This window comes from Pristiophorus japonicus, chromosome 1, assembly GCF_044704955.1.
Source record: "Pristiophorus japonicus isolate sPriJap1 chromosome 1, sPriJap1.hap1, whole genome shotgun sequence".
In the NCBI taxonomy this organism is placed as follows: Eukaryota; Metazoa; Chordata; class Chondrichthyes; family Pristiophoridae; genus Pristiophorus; species Pristiophorus japonicus.
In genome coordinates this window covers 230,481,980-230,501,631 of record NC_091977.1, presented here as the reverse complement: position 1 = coordinate 230,501,631, position 19,652 = coordinate 230,481,980, and the positions used below count along the sequence as shown (strand labels likewise).

The window sequence follows — 19,652 nt, the reverse complement described above, 5'->3', positions numbered from 1 at the left end:
TCAGCCTTGCTCAAAGGTTACACTCCCATATGCAAAGTGTTGGAATTCCTGGCAACTGACGTGGAACTGAAAGTTGAATGCTGAAATGAAGCTCAGTTGAAACTTGACAAACTGGGCGAACTGGATTCAGCTATTGTCATTGTTATTTGGAACACAGTCCTGAAGCGCTTTCACCTGACCAATCTCTCGCTTCAAGAGACCAGCTGGAATCTGAATGTCATGTTGTCCTTACTTGAGTCCCTTGTCGATTTTGTCAAGACCCAGCGGTCAGATGTTGAGGAGTTCGAAGACTCAGGGATTAAACTGTGTGGTCACAACGAGTACAGTTCAGCTCAGAGGCCCGTCCAAGTACACAACCGCTGCTATGATGATGGTGTTGCTGAAAACGCTGTGCTGTCACCCAAAGAGAAATTAAAAACTGAAGTGTTCCTCGTCCTCATTGATCAACTAATCAGTACCTTGAAACACCACCTTGAAGCATACAAGGAAATCAACTGTAAGTTTGAATTCCTGTCCAAGCTAGCTACTCTCTCGACTCATGAGATCAAGTAAGCCGCAGTAAATCTTGCCCGTTCCTATCCCATAGATCTGGAACTTATGATTGAAAGTGAATTCATCCAGTTTTCTAGCTTGGTGGCACCCTCAACAGAGCTTCAAACCTCAATTTATGTCAAACAAACTAAGTCAGCAGAGCTGAGAATGCACCAATTCCTCCATACACAAGCCCTCTCCCAAAACTTTTCTAACATCGAAATAGCTCTTCGGATATATCTGTCGATGATGGTATCAAATTGCAGTGGTGAGCGATCCTTCTCGAAGCTAAAATACATCAAGGTTGAGGTCAGGAACCGAATGGAACAAGATCAACTTAATACTTTTTCAATCATGAGCATTGAGTGCGGCCTACTGAGAGGACTTGACGCCTCAAAAATCATTGACGAGTTAAGCTGACAAAAATCTAGGAAAAGACCAATGTAATGTTATACTTGTAGTTGCCTCTGTGGAGAAACTGGAATGCAAATGATAAATGATGGTCTTCCAAAAAAATTGCATTGTCTTGTTCTAAAGTGTTGTCATTGTTGATTTAATTTCAAAATGTAAGGATTTTTTAAAATTAAAGCATTGTTTATTGTTTATACAGGGTTTCATCAAAGTATTGGTTTGATTGTTTGGTAACATAATAAAATATTAAATTAGTGTCGTCATAGTATCAATGAAAACAAAACTGAGATGTAGACCTGACCTAACCTTGACCTGATGCATACTCAGTATAGTGCCCTGTGACTTAGCTCACTAAAGTAATTTACTGCAGAATGTGAATGGGAGTAGGGGGCCCATGGCCGGGGTACTGCCCAGGGCCCAAGGCACCCTTAATCTGTCCCTGCATATGTGGCTCGGCATCAAATTTTGTTTTATAATGCTACTCTGAAGTGCCTTGGGACGTCTTGTTACATTAAAGGTGCTATATAAATGCAAGTTGTTGGTGTTGAATATACAATATAGGCTGAAACGCCCAGTGCTAGTACTAAGGGTGCAGTGCACTGTTGGAGGCGCCGTCTTTCAGATGAGACGTTAAACCAAGGCAGGCGTAAAAGATCCCATGGCACTATTCGAAGAAGATCAGGGCAATTCTCTTTGATGTCCTGGCCAATATTTATCCCTCAACCAAAATCACAAAAAAAAAATGATCTGGTCATTATCATGTTGCTATTTGTGGGAGCTTGCTGTCGCATTTCCTACATTACAACAGTGACCGCACTTCAAAAAAAGAACTTAATTGACTGTAAAGTGCTGTGGGACATCCTGAGGCAGTGAATGGCACTGTATAAATGCAAGCTTTTTCTTTACCACACACACATGTGCTGTTAACCAGGAACTTAAGGAATCTGTTAACTTTACAATCTTTACCTCTGTTTGGATTTGACAGGGAACTTGACCATCCGAACCTCTGCAAGTTTAATGGTGGTTGTATTGAAATACCAAATGTGGCAATAATAACAGAGTACTGCCCGAAAGGCAGCTTGAATGATGTGCTCCTCAATGAAGATATCCCATTAAACTGGGGTTTCAGGTATGGATTTAAAGTGGAGAATTTCATAAACTTATGTAAGACGTTTTACTTCCCCTGTTCTTTAACCCGTCCAACAGTTTATAGAGGTCAAACCCGTGGAACAGACAACTCAAGACAAAGATTTCTGGAATAAGTTTCCTTGGGCTAGATTTTACACTTTTGTGCAGATCGCCCAAAAATGGGCGCTATTTCCGGCGTGGATGGTAAAAATCATTTTTCACCCATTTTCAAAGCCCCTAGTCTCCATTTTAAAAATTGGGTGTTACCGCGAGCAATATGAAATGGGCGTTAACGTTAAATTTCTCTGATCTTCTGCTGTAAAGTGTTGCCGTCCTTAGCAACGGTATGGCAACGTTCGATTCCCGTGATTCAGGAGGTCAAGGGTCATCATGACATGCGCATAAGAGGAGACAGAGAGAAAGGGAGCTGAGAGGGAGTGAAGGCGTGTGTGGATGGGGTGTGGCTGCTTTGGAAGGAAGGATGGAGGGTTTCGAGCTTTATAGCAAATTGTGTAAAAAATATTAGCTGTTACCAGCCAGATATTTGCCCGAATTTGCTGCCTATAATGGAGGGAGAGGAGGAGGCGTGACAGCATGCTGTGGAGACTGACGCTGGCGAGAGCAGTGAGTTGGGAGAGGAGCACATTGGAGGACGCAAAAGAGCGAGGAAGTCCTCGGACGAGGCAAGTGCCTCCCTCCTGTAGGAGGTCGAGTTACGCTGGAGTGATTTAACCCAGGGAGGGCGTGGGAAGCCCACCCCAAAGGCCTAACAGAAGATATGGACCGAGATAGCAGAGGTGCCTCGTCGGCGACCAACGAGGTGCGTGAGGGCAACCAATGCCGCAAACGATGGAACGACCTTGTCGGATCTGCAAGAGTAAGTATTACATTTATTTACATGTACTTATGTATTTAAATAATTTGATTTGTAAGAGTCATGAGTGACTATCAGCAGATGTGAGGACTTTCACTTTTATCAGGAATGTTGTAGTCAAAGTCTGCGGTCACGGTGCACGTCTTTAGGTAAAGAATGATAATTATCATAATAATCATGATTACATCTGTCGGTTATGTGTTGTATCAGTCTCTGTGACAGTACCTAGCAATAATATCACGCAATGATCTCATGCCATGTCGTCCTGTTACCTTTTACAGAAGAAGCTCTCGACGATGAGGTCTGTGCAGAGACGAACGGGTGGGGGGGCCACCAGTCACCAGCGACATCACTGAGATGGAAGAGCGGGTGCTTGCACTCGTGGGGAGGCACCCCCGGACGGCCACACAGGCAGCGGCAGACCCTGAAGTGATGCCATGTGAGTAAAGTATACATTATTGCATGATCTAAAGTCAATTGATGCCACACCCACTCATATCTGAACAATAATATATGATAGATGGTTTCTAAAATTGTCCTATAAATAATGCTGGCCTCCTGAGAATCATTGCAATGCAGAAGCTGTTGATGGTCATGAAATGTGATGTCTGTGATGATTTTGATAGTCGTGGTGCTTTTGTCATGCATATTCTGTGTGTGGCGCTGGAATCACCTTGTGACCCTAGCACCCCCTTCTCCTCTAATAATCTCATTTGTGTTTTGCAGCTCAGCCAGCTGCATGTCCCAAGGGCAAGTCCAGAGAGGCCAGAAGATGGGGGCGTGGGGCCGGACTCGCCGGACAATACTACATCTCCTGCAGAGGATGTCCGATTCTCGCCCATCAATCAGCTGGGTCTGTTCTCTACGGATGAGAGTGCAGACTTTGAGGAATCCACATCGCCACGCTCCAGAAGCCAATCCACCCCAAGGCCATCTAGTGCTCGTTCCGCCGTTCCCGCCTCCACTCTGGAGGTACCGGGCCCAAGCACCACCACAAGGCACCCCATTTGTCCCCAGGACAGCGCCAACCCCGCGGAGGTTTCGTGGACACGGCAGGTCTGGTCCATGAGCGCCACATGAGAGCGGAGAGATGGTAAAGTCGTCCAGGAGAACTGTAGACATAGGTGACCAGATTCTATATGCACTGGGGGGCATTTCCCGACAGCTGGCCAGCATCTCCGGCACCATGACGGAGTACGTTCCGCGAATGGCGGAGGCCCTGGAGGCAATAGCCAGGAACACTGCTGGCCCAGGTCTCCCAGTGGTCCCGGAGCGCGGCACTCCACTCCTAGATCCCGTACCCCCAGTGCCAATGACAGATGAGAGGCAGGACCAAGATCCTGCTTCTGAAGCCGAGAATGTTTCCACCTCAGTACCCCCCGCTCCCGTACCCGTGCAACCACCGCCTCTGCCTTTATCACCCCCAATGAGGCACCACCTGAGGAGCTCCTTGGCCAGGCGGCGTGGAGCGAGGAGGGGAAGGGGTAGAGGTGGAAAGAAGAAGGGGAGGAGGGAAGGAAATTGAGGTGCATGTCCGCAGGTGATGGCTTTGTTATATCGCCATCTCGGTGTTTGCAATTTGTTGTAATGTATGGGGCAAGGGGACCACCCTCCTGCTTTGCATTTGTGTTCTGTGTTGCTGGACATGTTGACTACTTGATTGATGTCAAGGGTCAAAAAAGTGGGGTGGGGATGGGATGTTTTTGCCTGTGATACTTATGACCAATGGTCGTATTAAATGTTTTTTATTCAACATAACCTTGTTGCGCATTATCTCAGATAGCTGGACCGTTACACACTGGTGATTCCTTAACATGAAAGGGTATAATTAAACTTAACTTGAATCAACTTAAACTTTAACTGGCACCAAGGTGATGCCCACCATTGATGTCTGAGCTGCACACACTGCAGTGTGTCAGCTTTATCAATAACAGCAACATTCTTTCAGGCAAATCGCTTATTTATGAGCTCCTGACGTACGTCTTGCAGCTATGTAGCCACCACGGGCCCTTTCCTGCGGTCTGGAGGGGGGCGTGGGCATGGTTGCATAGTCAGCCTGATTGTCTGGCCCTTGGTCAGCATCCAGCCCCTCATCCTCCTCTTCCTTTCTCTCCTGAGATGGAGCATCAGTCCCTTCTGGCAATTCTTGGCCCCTCCTGACAGCCAGGTTGTGCAGCATGGAGCACATGACCACGAATTGAGTTACTTGCTCAGGGTTGTATTGTAGCTCCCCTCCTGAGTGCTCTAGGCATCTAAAGCGCTGCTTAAGCACACTAATTGTTTTCTGGACCACATTGCGTGTGTCTCTGTGGCTTCTCGGCCTTGGTGTGGGTGTCATGCAGGGGGGGTCATCAGCCATGTGGCTAGGCCATATCGTTTGTCACCAAGCATCCAGCATTGTCTTTGTGGCTGACTGGTAAACATGTCAGAGACAGCGCTCTCACGCAAGATGTGAGCCTCATCGAAGCCCACACGTTTGGCATTCAGTGCCATTATTATCTGGTTGTGGTCGACAACTAGTTGGACCTTCAGGGAGTGAAATCCTTTTCTGTTGCGAAAAACCTCTGGGTCCTGAGAAGGTGCCCGCATGGCGATGTGAGTGCACTGTATTGCTCCCTGCACAGTGGGGAACTTAGCAATGCTCCAGCTCTGTCAGTCTGAGCCTCCGTGGTCATGGGGAAGCCAATAAAATCCATCCTATGCACAATCAGGACCTCCATGACCTGTCTAATGCCGCAATGTGTGGAATGGTGAGACAGAGGGGAAATCTCGACCGCGGAGGCCCGAAAGGAACCAGACATGTAGAACGACAGTGCCGCGGTGACCTTGACCTCAACGGACAATGATGTCCTGAAGGTGATGGCAGGCTGCAGATCTGCCCTGATGAGCTCACACATTTCACTGATCACCACTTTGTGGAAGCACAGTCTCTGAAGGCAGGTGTTCTCGGATATGTCGAGGTAAGACCGCTTCTCCCTGTAAGTGCGGGGTGTGTATGGTCTGGACCTCCTCCTCAGTCTGGAACATCTTAGATTGGGCACATAATGCTGTGCATTAGACGTTGTGCCATTTGCATTTTGCAGCATTTGCATTGTAATCGATGCAGGCTGAGAAATGACTGGCCTCATTCCAATAAAAATATAATGCTGATTGTTCACAAGCAATAAATTTCAACACTAAAAGACACCTACAGTAAAACCCAATCGTCCACAGTCTGAAAAGATGTCTGTTCAGATGGTCACTTCACATGAGAAGAACTCCAGAGTTAATTCAAACTCCCCCGAAGTTGAAGCAGCCTTTTCAATGAAGTGACCTGCGATTTGAAAAATGGCGTCCACACCGCTGTGATTAGTTCAGAACAGTTCCACTTTTTCAGAGCGGTGTTTTAGGCGAGCGATATTATGGGCGAGATGTGTGCGAGATGGTGAAAATGACGCTGGGCGATATATTGGGCATTAGTTTCGGCAAATTTTATCTTTACGACAAAAAAAAGAGGACGGTCAGTATAATTGAATCTCGGCGTTAATTACATGCTGAAAGTAACTCCGACTGATAAATTCCGAAAAATGGGCGTCAGTTTCCATTTTGTGGCTAAATGGGCGATATCTGGGCGTTACACCTCATTTCAGCGTTAAAATGGATGTTAAGTGGGCGTTATGCATGCCAAAATAATGGAAAATCTAGCCCCTTAACTTTAAAATCAACAAGAGGTTACAAGCAAGCTCACACAAGAATATGTATTACAAATAAGCATACATAGGCTACAACCTGCACCTTATCCTTACACACACAGGCTATGACCCACATTCTATATTCTAAGTAAGCATGCACAGTCTACAACCTGCACTCGAAACTCAAGCGATTATAAGCAAAATACATACGTACTAACACCAGCGAGTGGTCGGTTCGGCGATGATTAGTACCTGGCAACTGACAAAGTTGCCCGACTGCAGCCCTCTGTGTCTTTTAGCAGCACTTTTTATAACCCAAAACTTGGCAGCCCAGCACTGTATGCATGTCTCCAGCTATGTGTCAAATCGTCGGCATTTGGTTTTCTCTTCGTCTTAGCAACTAATCAGTTCAACTAATCAGTTAATCATTGGGCCCCAAGGCCGGTTACACCATTTGTCAGATGTTCCTGTTGTTTGTAACTGCCCAACAGTTTGTTCCTGCTCAAGGTCTGTCGCTTCCTTATCTGTGATTAACAGCTTGCAGCCGCAGCGGTTTTATATTTACATTTGTTCAGCAGAAAATCTCTTGGCCTCTCAAGGCACGCTGGTATATTAAATTTGGTCAGATTTTAAGTTTGGTCAAGTTACAGTAAACTTTTACAGCAAATGACATATTCTTATACTTATGATTACACTTCCCACCACCATTTTCTCTAAGTCCTGAAATTGCTGCCTCCTCTTGGATGGGCTTTCCAAGAGCGAAGACCACCCTCCTGTATCTCAACCGAATGACGTGCGGATCTTGCCATTGAGTGTTGCTTGACTATTTAACCTGGGATACATCACAGACAAACCCACTGATGTCTTATCCATTGTCCACATAAACACACACACACACACACACACACAATACCTACACACACTCACACACACACATATACACACATACACTCACACATATGCACACACACACTCACACATATACACACTCACACCTATATCCACACTCATATACAATACCCACACATGCTCACATACATATATACACACACACATTCACACACACACACACACACTCACATCTATATCCACACTCAGACACACAATACCCACACGCATTCACACCTATATCCACACTCACACACACACACACAATCCCCCCCCCACACACACACTCACACAATACCCACACACACGCACATATATACCCACACACACTCACACATACGCACTCAGACATACACACTCACACATACACACACACACTCACTCACACATATAACCACACACTCACACATATACACTCACATATATATCCACATGCTCACACATACAGATCCACCATAAAGATGTGGACAACTTGGGTTAATGTGCAGTGGGGATGGAGAATGGATCAGCTTGCTTCAATTCTTTTGCTTCTGACAATAAGGCTTGCGCAATAAATTATTCGCAATGATCAATTGCACAGGATTTTTGGTCTTTAAATTACAACTAGTCTTTGCTCTACCCACAGCAGCACTGAACAACAGGGACCAACGGGTGTGATCATTGATGGGTGTCCAATGAGTGGGGTTATGGCAGAGTGTAACCCAGTGCCGTTTTCTGCCCTCTCCCCCATGCCCACCTGCCCTGGTTCCATCCAAACTTTGTCAGAAGGTTGTGAGTTGAAGGTACCATGTTTTGGATGAAACGTTAAATGGCGGCCACATCTGCCCTTTCAGATAGACGTAAAAGATCCCATGGCACTATTTCAAAGAAGAGCAAGGGAGCTATTCCCAGTGTCTTGAACAGCAATTATCCCTCAACCAACAAGATATTTATACTCAAGTCTTTGGAGTGGGACGTGAACCCACAACCTTCTGACTCAGATGTGAGAGTGCTACCTACTGAGCCACGGCTAACACTTTACACTTTAGTTCGTATCTACCGCACAAATGCAGCAACTTTATGCCGATCAATGCAATATCACTGATGAGGTAGACAGCGAGATGTCATTTTCAAGAAGCTAACGGCAAAGTGGTGCAACTCAGACAGCAACCTTTGGATAGTTTCATTTTTCTGCGCATCATCCCCTCGTCTGAAGTTCCTGCAGCAGTCACACTTAAGAAACGGCGATCGCCATTAGTCACACCGTTACTTTGACAGCAAAATCTTGGCTATTGTGTATTTTGTAAACAAACAAACAAAAAAGCTTGTCATGAAGACATTGCCTCTTTGAATTTAGCTGATTATTGAAGACCTGGGGTAATATTAGATGATATAATTGTATTTCAGTCTTGTGTACTTTACCTGACAAATGTCGGATAATACTGTGTGGTTTCACCCCAGATTTTCATTTGCCACTGATATCGCCAGAGGGATGGCTTACCTTCACCAGAATAAAATTTACCACGGCAGATTAAAATCCACAAACACGGTGATTGATGACCGTTGGGTTTGCAAACTTACAGGTGAGAAATGGTAATGTATTAAAATTCAGAAAACTGCCAGTCACCCAGCTTCTGAATCCATCCATTCAAACCTTCTTATCATAGAATGATACAGCACAGAAGGAGGCCATTTGGCCCATCGAGCCTGCGCCGGCTCTTTGAAAGCGCTATCCAATTAGTCCCACTCCCCTACTCTTTCCCCATAGCTCTGCAAATGTTTCCTTTGCACGTATATATCCAATTCCCTTTTGAAAGTTACTACTGAATCTGCTTCCACCACCCTTTCAGGCCGTGCAATCCAGATGATAATAACTCGCTACGTAAAGAAACTTCTCCTCACCTTCCTCTGGTTCTTTTGCGAATTGCCTTAAATTTGTGTCCTGTGTTCATAAAGTATCCTGTGTTTTCCACCAGACTTCTGCTTGCCAGTTTACAGAAAGGAGGACTTCGCGGAGCCCCCTACAACATACCGACAGAGGTTGATTCAAGTATACTTACCTCCTGAGGCCCAGATTACATCAAACTTTGAACTATCTCCTGCTACAGATGTGTACAGGTAACCAGAAGAATGAATCAAAATATTATTTTAAGCCGTGGCTCAGTGGGTCTCACCTCTGAGTCAGACGGTTGTGGGTTCAAGTCCCACTCCACAGACCTTGAGCACAAAATCTAGGCTGACACTCCAATGCAGTACTGAGGGAGTGCTGTGCTGTCGGAGGTGCCATCTTTCAAATGAGACATTAAACTGTCCTCTCACGTAAAAGATCCCACGGGACTATTCAAAGCAGAGAAGGGGAGTTCTACAAAGTGTCCTAGCCAATATTTATCCCTCAACCAACATCCCTAAAAAAACAGATGATCTGGTCATTATCACATTGCTGTTTGTGGGAGCTTGCTGTGCCGAAATTGGCTGCCACGTTTCTGACATTACAACAGTGACAACACTTCAAAAGTACTTCATTGTCTGTGAAGCGCTTTGATGTGTCCTGAGGTTGTGAAAGGCACTATGTAAATGCAAGGCTTTCTTCTTAAGTGTATATTCATGCACACCCACAAGGCAATCTAGTTTGAGGACGTGCATCAGTGCAGTTCATTGGAGCACAAATGTGTGGTACCATAGACTTGTGGCATGCAGGTCGGCTCGCCAACCCCAATAACTTTGTAATGTCAGCTACTCTGCTCTGCTGAGCGACTGGGCAGAGGTTAGGCGTTGTGTGGAGCAAGGGACGGACATTGGGACAAGTTGTCACCAGCCCATTCTTGTATGCTACTTAGAAATTGGCTTAGCAATGGTATTTTCAGAGACCTTTTTGCCCTGTAATTAATTTCAGGAGGTTTGATGCATAGCGGTAGCAGGAGATGTGGAAAAATAGGAGAAATATAAGAAAGTAACATGCCCTCTTTAAAGAGTGTTTAGCCTTCAATTAATGCTCCAGAGCGCATCCGCAATTCTGTACTTGTAGATGCAATAGGGGTTGCCAACTCTGGTTGCACGTATTGCTGGAGGTTACTTCACATGACTTCTGGTCTCCAGTTGCCCCGCCCCCACGCTTCCATCATTCGTCGCCTGACATGTCCATCATCGCAGCGCCAGTCTTCCCACCGTCAATTGGAAAGCAAACAGGCTTTTAATTACCCAATTGGATGACGCTTGACTGTCAATCAAACATGCCTTTTTAATTCCGCCTCTAATATTTTTATAACTAATAAATGTTCAAAGAAATATTTTGAAATCACACACAATTTTCTTTGAATGTCTATGATTTATCCTCTGGGTGTTGCTCACAGCAGTGTCCAGGACATTAATCTTTAATTCCTGGAGACTCTCGGGCAATCCTGTAGGGTTGGAAACCCTAAGGTGCAAGTGAAAGTAAAAGCCACTGCTATTTGCTGCCTTGAGGTGTGTGACTGTTGGTGTCCATCACATGCAAGATGCTGGGACATGCGTACTTACAGGAGGTTCGATTGCCAGGTGTGTCACGTGGACCATCATTTGGTGATATGCAGGATACGAAGAGATTGGTCTCTTGCTGGAAAGCATTGGACTAGTTGAGGATCCAAACTCTGATGAGCTCCCCTTCCAATCCTTCTCATTCTGTTTCTTAGTTGGATGTGCTGATAATGAGAAGGGAAGTGGTACAACCACTGAGAGGCTTGCTTCCTGGCGGGGGAATTTCTTCCCCCGTGCTCCACCTCCTTTGACGCCAATCATGTTTGAAAGTTCCACCTGCCCCAGGCACCCTGTATGAGTTTGATGTGAGCACCATCTGAGCAGAGACCAGGTCCCACCAAAAGTCCCAACTTAATTGGGCCTCCTGTACCCAACTTATGCCAGTGGAGCTCAATTGGGGCAATGGAAATTAAGTCGCCATTTTAGCTGGGAAAGATGCATTGCACATGGAGATTCTACAAAGTGGAAAAGGAACTAAACAAAATGTACTGAAGTAATGCATGCGTGACGCCAAAGTAAAATGGGGCTCATTACAGCTTCATGTCCAGGACTGAAGCTTTGTGCCAGCATCTATCCTGTAAGGGGTGGTTTTCGGAGGGGTCAGCTTTCCCTTCTGACCTTATATGAGCGGTTCCAAATCGCTCCCACACCCTTGGTTCTAGACACTGGAATTATGAAGGGACTGTGACAGACTTGGACAGACGATCGGTTTCAAGGTAGAAAGCAGGTATGGCTTTATTGTGTTTAAAAAAGAAGTAGAAGGAACACCTTTAATAGCACACACAGACCAATACACACTGAGGGGTACAACACATTGAATAAAATGTCAAATTACAGCCTGTGGAGAAAAGAATACAGCTTAAACTCTAAATGGGGTAAAGAGGAGAATGCAGATACATTTTCACAAGTTATCCCAGCCTCCCCCCTCCCAATTCCCCTAACTAACTAAGTTATAGCTCTGGTGGTTCAGGGGCTATGCTCACAAATCCCTTTAGACAGTTGCCGGTGAATCGCGGTTTCGGGGTTCGCTGCACTTGGCCTTCTAGGCGAGCCGTACCCCGAACGGAGGAGAGGACTTCGGACTGCGTAGTCTTCAGTTGGGCTGCGTCCGTTGATGCGCTGTTGCGTTTTGGATGTATGGGGTAAGTACCCACTTTCTTTGGTTAGGAATAGTTTTAGTTAGTCCCTTTTGGTAATTTCTCCCCCGTTGGTCGTTCAGAAGTAGATTGTAGAGTGGTTGTCAATTTGGTTGCTGACAACCTTTTGTTTCGTGGGCCTTGTGCTCGGTCAGTTCTTGATGAGTTCTGGTAGTTTCCTTCACTATTCCATTTCTCCACTGTAGAGGAAGCAGGCTGCTTGTGTCTGTGTCCGTGTTCCAGATTGTGTTCTGCTAGTTTCTGTGCGAGTTCCAGTCTGTGTTCTGCTCGAGTCTGTGCGAGTTCCAGTCTGTGTTCTGCTAGTTTTTCCTTGTAAAACTGGGGGATAGATATATCCCAAAAAAAGGCTCCGTTATCTCCCATCAAATCTCTTGGGCTCTGTTTAAACTGTTCTGTCCATTGATTTTCAAATGTCTCCTTTGTCAGCAGTAACTCGATTAGGGTGTGAGAATGTGCTATCACTGGTTTTGCATTGTTTTAGGATTGCAGTTTCCTGACCATGATTTCCATTGTGCTTGATTGGGTAATTCGATTATCTCTTAGGGGGTGAATAGTCTGGGATCCTTAATACACGAATTTGCTTCAGAGGTTGGCCCCACCTCCTGTATTTGGTAACTTTTTTTCGCAGCCAAAATGTTGTAGAATCTTAAAATTGATATGCTCCTTTCCATAGATGTTTAGGGGATCTCAAGCTTCTGTAATTTAGGTCCGTTTTGAATTCCCTTTCCTATGAGTCCAAACACTGGGGGTGGGGTCTCCATGAATGCATCCCCTTTTATCCCCCGCTGGCTTCGTCTGCCCCTTTAAACTCATTTTAAAAGCCCAGAAAGGGATTCTTCTCCTCTGTAGGGGAAAGGTACCTGGAATCTTTGCGAGATATTGGTAAATTCTACAATCCTTTCTGGAAATGATTGTTAAAGGAAGATATTTGTTATTCTTACAGCTATGCCATCATTCTACTAGAAATTGCAACCAGAAGTGACCCTGTGCCGGTAAGTTTAATGAAAAGTGTGAGGCAGAATCCAACACTATCCTTTGATCAAGACTCTATGACAACCTGTTATATATTTGTATTTCTATTAGGAACATAGAAACAGGAGGATACCATTCAGCCCCTCGAGCCATTCAATTAGATCATGGCTGATCTGTATCTTAACTCCATCTACTCGGCTTCGTTCCGTAACCCTTGATACACTTTGCCTAACACAAATCTATCAACCTCAGTTTTGACATGTTCAACTGCCACCCAGCCTCAACAGCTTTTTGGGGGAGAGAATTCCAGATTTCCACTGCCCTAACTGTGCTCATTTAGAGAAGTGCTTCCTGACATCACCCCTAAATGGCCCAGCTCTAATTTAAAGGTTATGGGCTAGATTTTACATTTTTGCACAGATCACCCAAAAATGGGCATTATTTCCGGCGTGGACAGTAAAAATGGGTGTTCAGATCGCCGGCTTCTCGCCCATTCTCAAAGCACCTAGTCTCCATTGTTGAAATTGGACGTTACCGTGAGCGATATGAAATGGGCGGTAGTGTTAAATCACTCTGACCGTCCTTAGCAATGGCATGGCAATGCTCGATTCCCACGATTCAGGAGGTCAAGCTTCTTCGTGACATGCACAGAAGAGGAGACAGAGAGAGAGAGGGAGCTGAGAGGGACTGAAGGCGTGTGTGGGTGTGCTGTGGCTGCTTTGGGAGGAAGAAGGGAGAGTTTAGAGCTTTAGAGCAAATAGGGAAACAAAAATTTGCTGTTACCAGCCAGATATTTGTCTGAATTTGGCCTTTAATGGAGCGAGAGGAGGAGGCATCACAGCACGCTGTGGAGACTGACACTGGCAAGAGCAGTGAGCTGGGAGAGGAGCACATTGGAAGGTGCAAAAGAGCGAGGAGGTTCTCGGACGAGGCAAATGCCTCCCTCCATAAGGAGGTCGAGTTATGCTGGGGTGATTTGACCCAGGGAGAGCGTGGGAAGCCCACCCCAAAGGCCTATCAGAAGATATGGACCGAGATAGCAGAGGTGGTCTCATCAGCAACCAACGTGGTGCATGAGGACAACCAATGCCACAAACAATGGAACGATCTTGTGGGATCCGCAAGAGTAAGTATTACATTTATTTATAAGTATTACAAGTATTACATGTATTTATATAATTTGATTTGTAACAGTCATGAGTGACTATCAGTAGATGTGAGGCCTTTCACTTTTACCGGGAATGTTGTATTCAAAGCCTGTGGTCACGGTGCACGTCTTTAGGTAAAGAATGATAATTATCATAATAATCACGATTACATCTGTCGGTTATGTGTAATCAGTCTCTGTGACAGTACCCAGCAATGATATCACACAATGATCTCATGACATGTTGTCCTGTCACTTCTTATAGAACAAGCTATCAACGATGAGGTCCGTGCAGAGGTGAACAGGTGGGGGGGCCAACAGTTGCCAGCGACATCACTGACATGGAGGAGCGGATGCTCACACTCGTGGGAAAGCACCCCCGGACAGCCACGCAAGCATCTGCAGACACTGAAGTGATGCGACGTGAGTAAAGTTTACACCATTGCGTGATGTAAAGTCAATAGATGCCACACCCACTCTATCCGAACAATCAGATGTTGTATATGCAGACTATGGATGTACTCTCTGTGTAGTCACTGTATGGTTGCATAAGATGGAGACTTGTTTACCTGATGTATTATCAATAAGGTTTACACTGTGTATATACATGCTGGCTCCACTAGAGGGTGCAACTGGTGGAGTCCAGGGGTTTCCTGCTCTGCTGGCAGGGCCCAGTATAAAAGGCTCCACACTATGCTTGTGCCTGACTCTGGAGTTACAAATAAAGGACCAAGGTCACTACAGTTTGAGTACAACACATTGCCTTGTGGAGTCATTCATCAGTACATCACAGACATAATAACTGGCGATGAGAATAAGGACTTTCACACGATCATGGTTACCTTTGGCACACTATAAGACTTCGCAAAGGGTGATGATTGGGATGCTTTCACGGAAAGGCTCGAGCAATATTTTGTGGCAAGCGACCTGGCAGGGGATACGGACACATTGGCGGAGAAGCGCAGGGCTATACTGCTGACCAGTTGTAGACCCGAGGTCTACCGCCTCGTCAGGGACTTGCTGGCACCCACGAAGGCTAAGGATAAGACATAAGATGAGCTGACTGAAATAATTCACAACCAACTAAAACCAAAAGAGAGCATCCTCACGGCCAGACACAGATTCTACACTCACCGCAGACCTGAAGGCCAGGAGATTGCAAAATATGCTGCCAACCTCAGGAGACTTGCTGCACCTTGTGATTTTGGCATGCACCTCAACAAAGCATTGCGAGATAGCTTCGTTATGGGAATTGGCCACGAGGGCCTCCTTCACAAGCTATTATCTGCCGACACCACAGTCAGCCTGCAGAAGGCCATCAGCAACAGTCAGACGTTCATGATCTCGACCTGCAGCACCAAGCAAATTATTCATCCTGTGGACTCAAACCCGGCAAGTACTGTACACAGAATGGTGCCTTTCACAGGCAAGACTGTAGAACATGGCTCTGCCCAGGACAGAGAGCACAGACCTCAGGGTTCCAGAATTCAGAGTCCGCCGAGGGGTGCTAATCGAGTAGCACCATGCTGGCGTTGCGGAGGAAACCATAGGGCTCACCAGTGTCAGTTTGCTGAGTACGTATGTAAAGCCTGTAACATGAAGGGCCACCTCCAGCATATGTGTAAAAGAAATACGACTCACCGTCTAGCAGAAGAGTTGGTAGATGACTTTGAATCCAGCGGGGAGTATGATGATTTGGCCCGAGAGGCAGCTCAGCCCCAAGAAGAAGTGAATGGAGTGTATACCCGCACCACCGATTGTCCTCCAGTGAAGATAGAAGTCGAGATAAACCGCATTCCAGTCTTCATGGAAGTGGACATGGGAACGAGCCAGTCAGTGATGAGCTAGGATGCCTTCGAGAGGCTATGGAACGAAAACCGACCCGAGCTAGTTCCAGTACAGGAAAAGTTGCGCACCTACACTAAGGAGCTGATCCCAGTCCTTGGTAGTGCGGATGTATGTGTAATCCATAATGGCGTGGTGCACAAGTTACCTCTGTGGATTGTTGCAGGTGATGGTCCAACGCTACTCAGAAGAAAATGGATGGGGACGATCCAGTGGAAATGGGAAGACCTCTTCACTCCAGCAATCGATGTCCCCCATGCTCAGAGGCAGAGCAAAACCTCAACTTCGCTTGGGCCAGGCACCAGAGAACAGACCAGCGCAGCACCTGAGGCACAGACCGTCCATCACGACTGCGTGGCAATGATCCGACCGGAACGACCTAAAAGTACCTTCCCGGCTCCAGTGGCAGGACTCCTGGGGAGGAAGATCGAATTCACAGTCACTCTTCCAGCTTTTGTGGCAGAATCTGGAGAGAAGGATCAAGGTTGTCGACCTCGAGGACAGAGGCAAGGTGGCGTCCCTGCTGCAGCGAGGTGCAGCATGGCTGGAAAAAAAAGATGGCTGCGGCAATATCACGAGATGCAACACTGAGGGACCAACACGTGGTGTCTAACAAAGGATTTGACAGGGGTAAAGCCAGCAGGGTTCTCTTAAAGTAGACCTGCAACCAACTGAACTTAAAGAGACATTGTATGCATGGCAATCAATGTAACGAACCAATTAAGATTGTGAACAAAATATTGTTGTGAATTATCGGTACTATTCCTAATGTAAAGAACAAAATGTTGTTGCGAGATGTCGGGAATGGAGTGTCCCCAAAAATAGCAAGCGAGTGACTTCCGGAGGGTGAAGGCACTGATCCTGATACCCTGCCCCGCGTCTATCCCACGTTGCAGGCACCCGATGGCACTATTCGCCACGGACCTGGAAACAAAAACTGCGCCAATACGTACAGTCGGCCGTCGTTGTCCACCACCCGGGTGGAAACGGCGCAGCCCACAGACCCAGTCGCTACCTCGGCCATGTCCAGGAGCGAAAGGTCAGAACCAACGAGTTCCCCAAACGGGACCTGGAACAGCCAGGTTCCCAACACCATTAGAGAGCAGGCAGAAGACTCTGCAGCCCTCAAAGGAGGACAGGGAGGCCACACACATCTGTGGCTCTGCCCACCACTAGGCAACGACAATGGCCCTGAGTCCTGGCAAGGTGAGCGAACCAAGCCCACCTCATTAGCAGGGGCCGCAGCGCCGCCATCAGACTAGGACTCTGTCCGCTTGTTCTGGAACTAGCGTCCTCGCATACCTGTACTGCTACCTCAGTACTGACCATGACTGAACCATGAATGCAATCTACCCAATCCTGGCACACGACCATAAAACGCAATAAATGTAAATCACTGAACAAGGTGTCACGATACAAACTGAAAAAAACATTTTTTTTCTTCCTTTCAATGCACTTGCACTGTGTCCGATCCTGTATGTTAATGTAACGGGCCAGCTGCATGATCTCGCTGTGGGGGTGGGGGTGAAATGGATGTATGTAGCCATGGACACACACATGGAGCACATCCAGAACCCACTGGAACCTCGAACCATCTAATCTGGTAACCACCACCCGACGTTGTTTCAAAAGGACTTGGGGGTCAACAGGGAGAGAGCCAAGCCAAAGCACAGCCAAGGTGCAAGGGCTATTGGCACTTAAGTTTGGGGAGAGCTAAGCCAGAGCACATAGTGAAAAGGTAATTGGCACAAAGGGCTTGGCGGAGAGTGATGTTGTATATGCAGACTATGGATGTACTCTCTGTGTAGTCACTGTGTGGTTGCATAAGATGGAGACTTGTTTACCTGATGTACTATCAGTAAGGGTTATACTGTGTATATACATGCTGGCACCACTAGAGAGTGCAACTGGTGGAGACCGGGGGTTTCCTGTCCTGGTGGCAGGGTCCAGTATAAAAGGCTGCACATCATGCTTGTGCCTCACTCTGGAGTTACAAATAAAGGACCAAGGTTTGAGTACAACACATTGCCTCATGGATTCATTCATAAGTACATCACAGACATAATATCATGTATGATAGATGATTTCTAAAATTGGCCTGCAAATAATGCTGGCCTAATGAAAATCATTGCAATGCACCATGTGTTGATGGTCATGAAATGTGATGTCTGTGATGATCTTGATAGCAGTGGTCCTTTTGTCGTCCATATGCTGTGTATAGCGCTGGAATCACCTTCTGACCATAGCACCCCCTTCTCCTCCAATAACCTCATTTGTATTTTGCAGCTCAGCCAGCAGCGCGGCCCCAGGCAAGGCCACAGAGGCTAGAATATAGGGGCGCAGGGCCTGACGATCCTACATCTGCCGAGGAGCCTCGATTCTCGCCCGTCAATCCGCTGGGTCAGTTCTCTACAGATGAGAGCGCCGACTTTGAGGAACCTGCATCACCACGCTCCAGAAACCATTCCACCCCAAGGCCATCTAATGCTCCTCCGGTCATTCCCGTCTCCACTCTGGAGGTTCCGGCCCCAAGCACGTCACCACAGGGCACCCTATTTGTCCCCAGGACGGCGCCGACCACTCGCTGGTTTCGTGGACACGGCAGGTCTGGTCCACGAGCGCGACAGGAGAGCGGAGAGATAGTACAGTTGTCCAGGAGGACAGTAGACATTGGTGACCAGCTCCTCAAATCATTGGGGGCATATCCCGACAGCTGGCTACCATGATTGAGTATGTTCCGCGGATGGCGTAGGCCCTGGAGGCGATATCCAGGAACACTGCTGCCATAGGCCTCCCAGTGGTCCCGGAGCGAGGCACTCCACACTTAGGTTCCGCACCACCACTGCGAACGACAGATGAGAGGCAGGACCAAGATCCTGCTTCTGCATCAGAGAATGTTCCTCCCTCGGCACCCCCCACTCCGTACCAGTGCAACCACCAGCTCTGCCTTCATCCCCCCCAATGAGGCAACGCCTGAGGAGCTCATTGGCCAGGCGGCGTGGAGCGAGGAAGGAAAGTGGTAGAGATGGGGAGAAGAAGGGGCGGGGGTAAGGAAAGTGAGGTGCGTGTCCACAGGTGATGGCTGTGTTATATCTCCATTTGGGTGTATGCAATTTGTTGTAATGTATTGGAGGAGGGGGCCACCCTCCTGCTTTGCATTTGTATGCTGGACATGTTGAACATTTGGTTGATGTCAATGGTGGAAAAAGTGGGGTGTGGGCGGGGTGTTTTTGCCCGTGATACTTATGATTTCAGAGCAATGTTGGTATAAATTTTTTTTTATTGAATGTAACCTTGTTGCGCATTGTCTCATATAGCTGGACCATTACACACTGGTGATTCCTCAACAGGAAAAGGTTAAATAAAACTTAACTTCAAACAACGTAAACTTTTAACTGGCACCAAGTTGATGGGCACCTTTGATGTCTGAGCTGCACTCACACAACTGTGTGTCAGCGTTGTCACTTACAGCAACGTTCTTTCAGGCAACTCGTTCAGATATCAGCTCCTCACGTAAGAGTCTTGCAGCTATATAG

The 19,652-nt window shown here is 46.8% G+C and overlaps 1 protein-coding gene across 1 annotated transcript in view; it reads left to right on the top strand.

The window, feature by feature from the left end:
* The window catches only part of LOC139261308 (atrial natriuretic peptide receptor 1-like), a 164,272-nt gene that overhangs the window by 82,637 nt on the left and 61,983 nt on the right, over window positions 1–19,652 (top strand). The window contains exons 13-16 of the mRNA XM_070877062.1: window positions 1,928–2,071; window positions 8,944–9,065; window positions 9,459–9,600; window positions 13,096–13,148. Coding sequence (XP_070733163.1) covers window positions 1,928–2,071; window positions 8,944–9,065; window positions 9,459–9,600; window positions 13,096–13,148 — 461 coding nt within the window. The remainder of the gene's footprint in view (window positions 1–1,927; window positions 2,072–8,943; window positions 9,066–9,458; window positions 9,601–13,095; window positions 13,149–19,652) is intronic.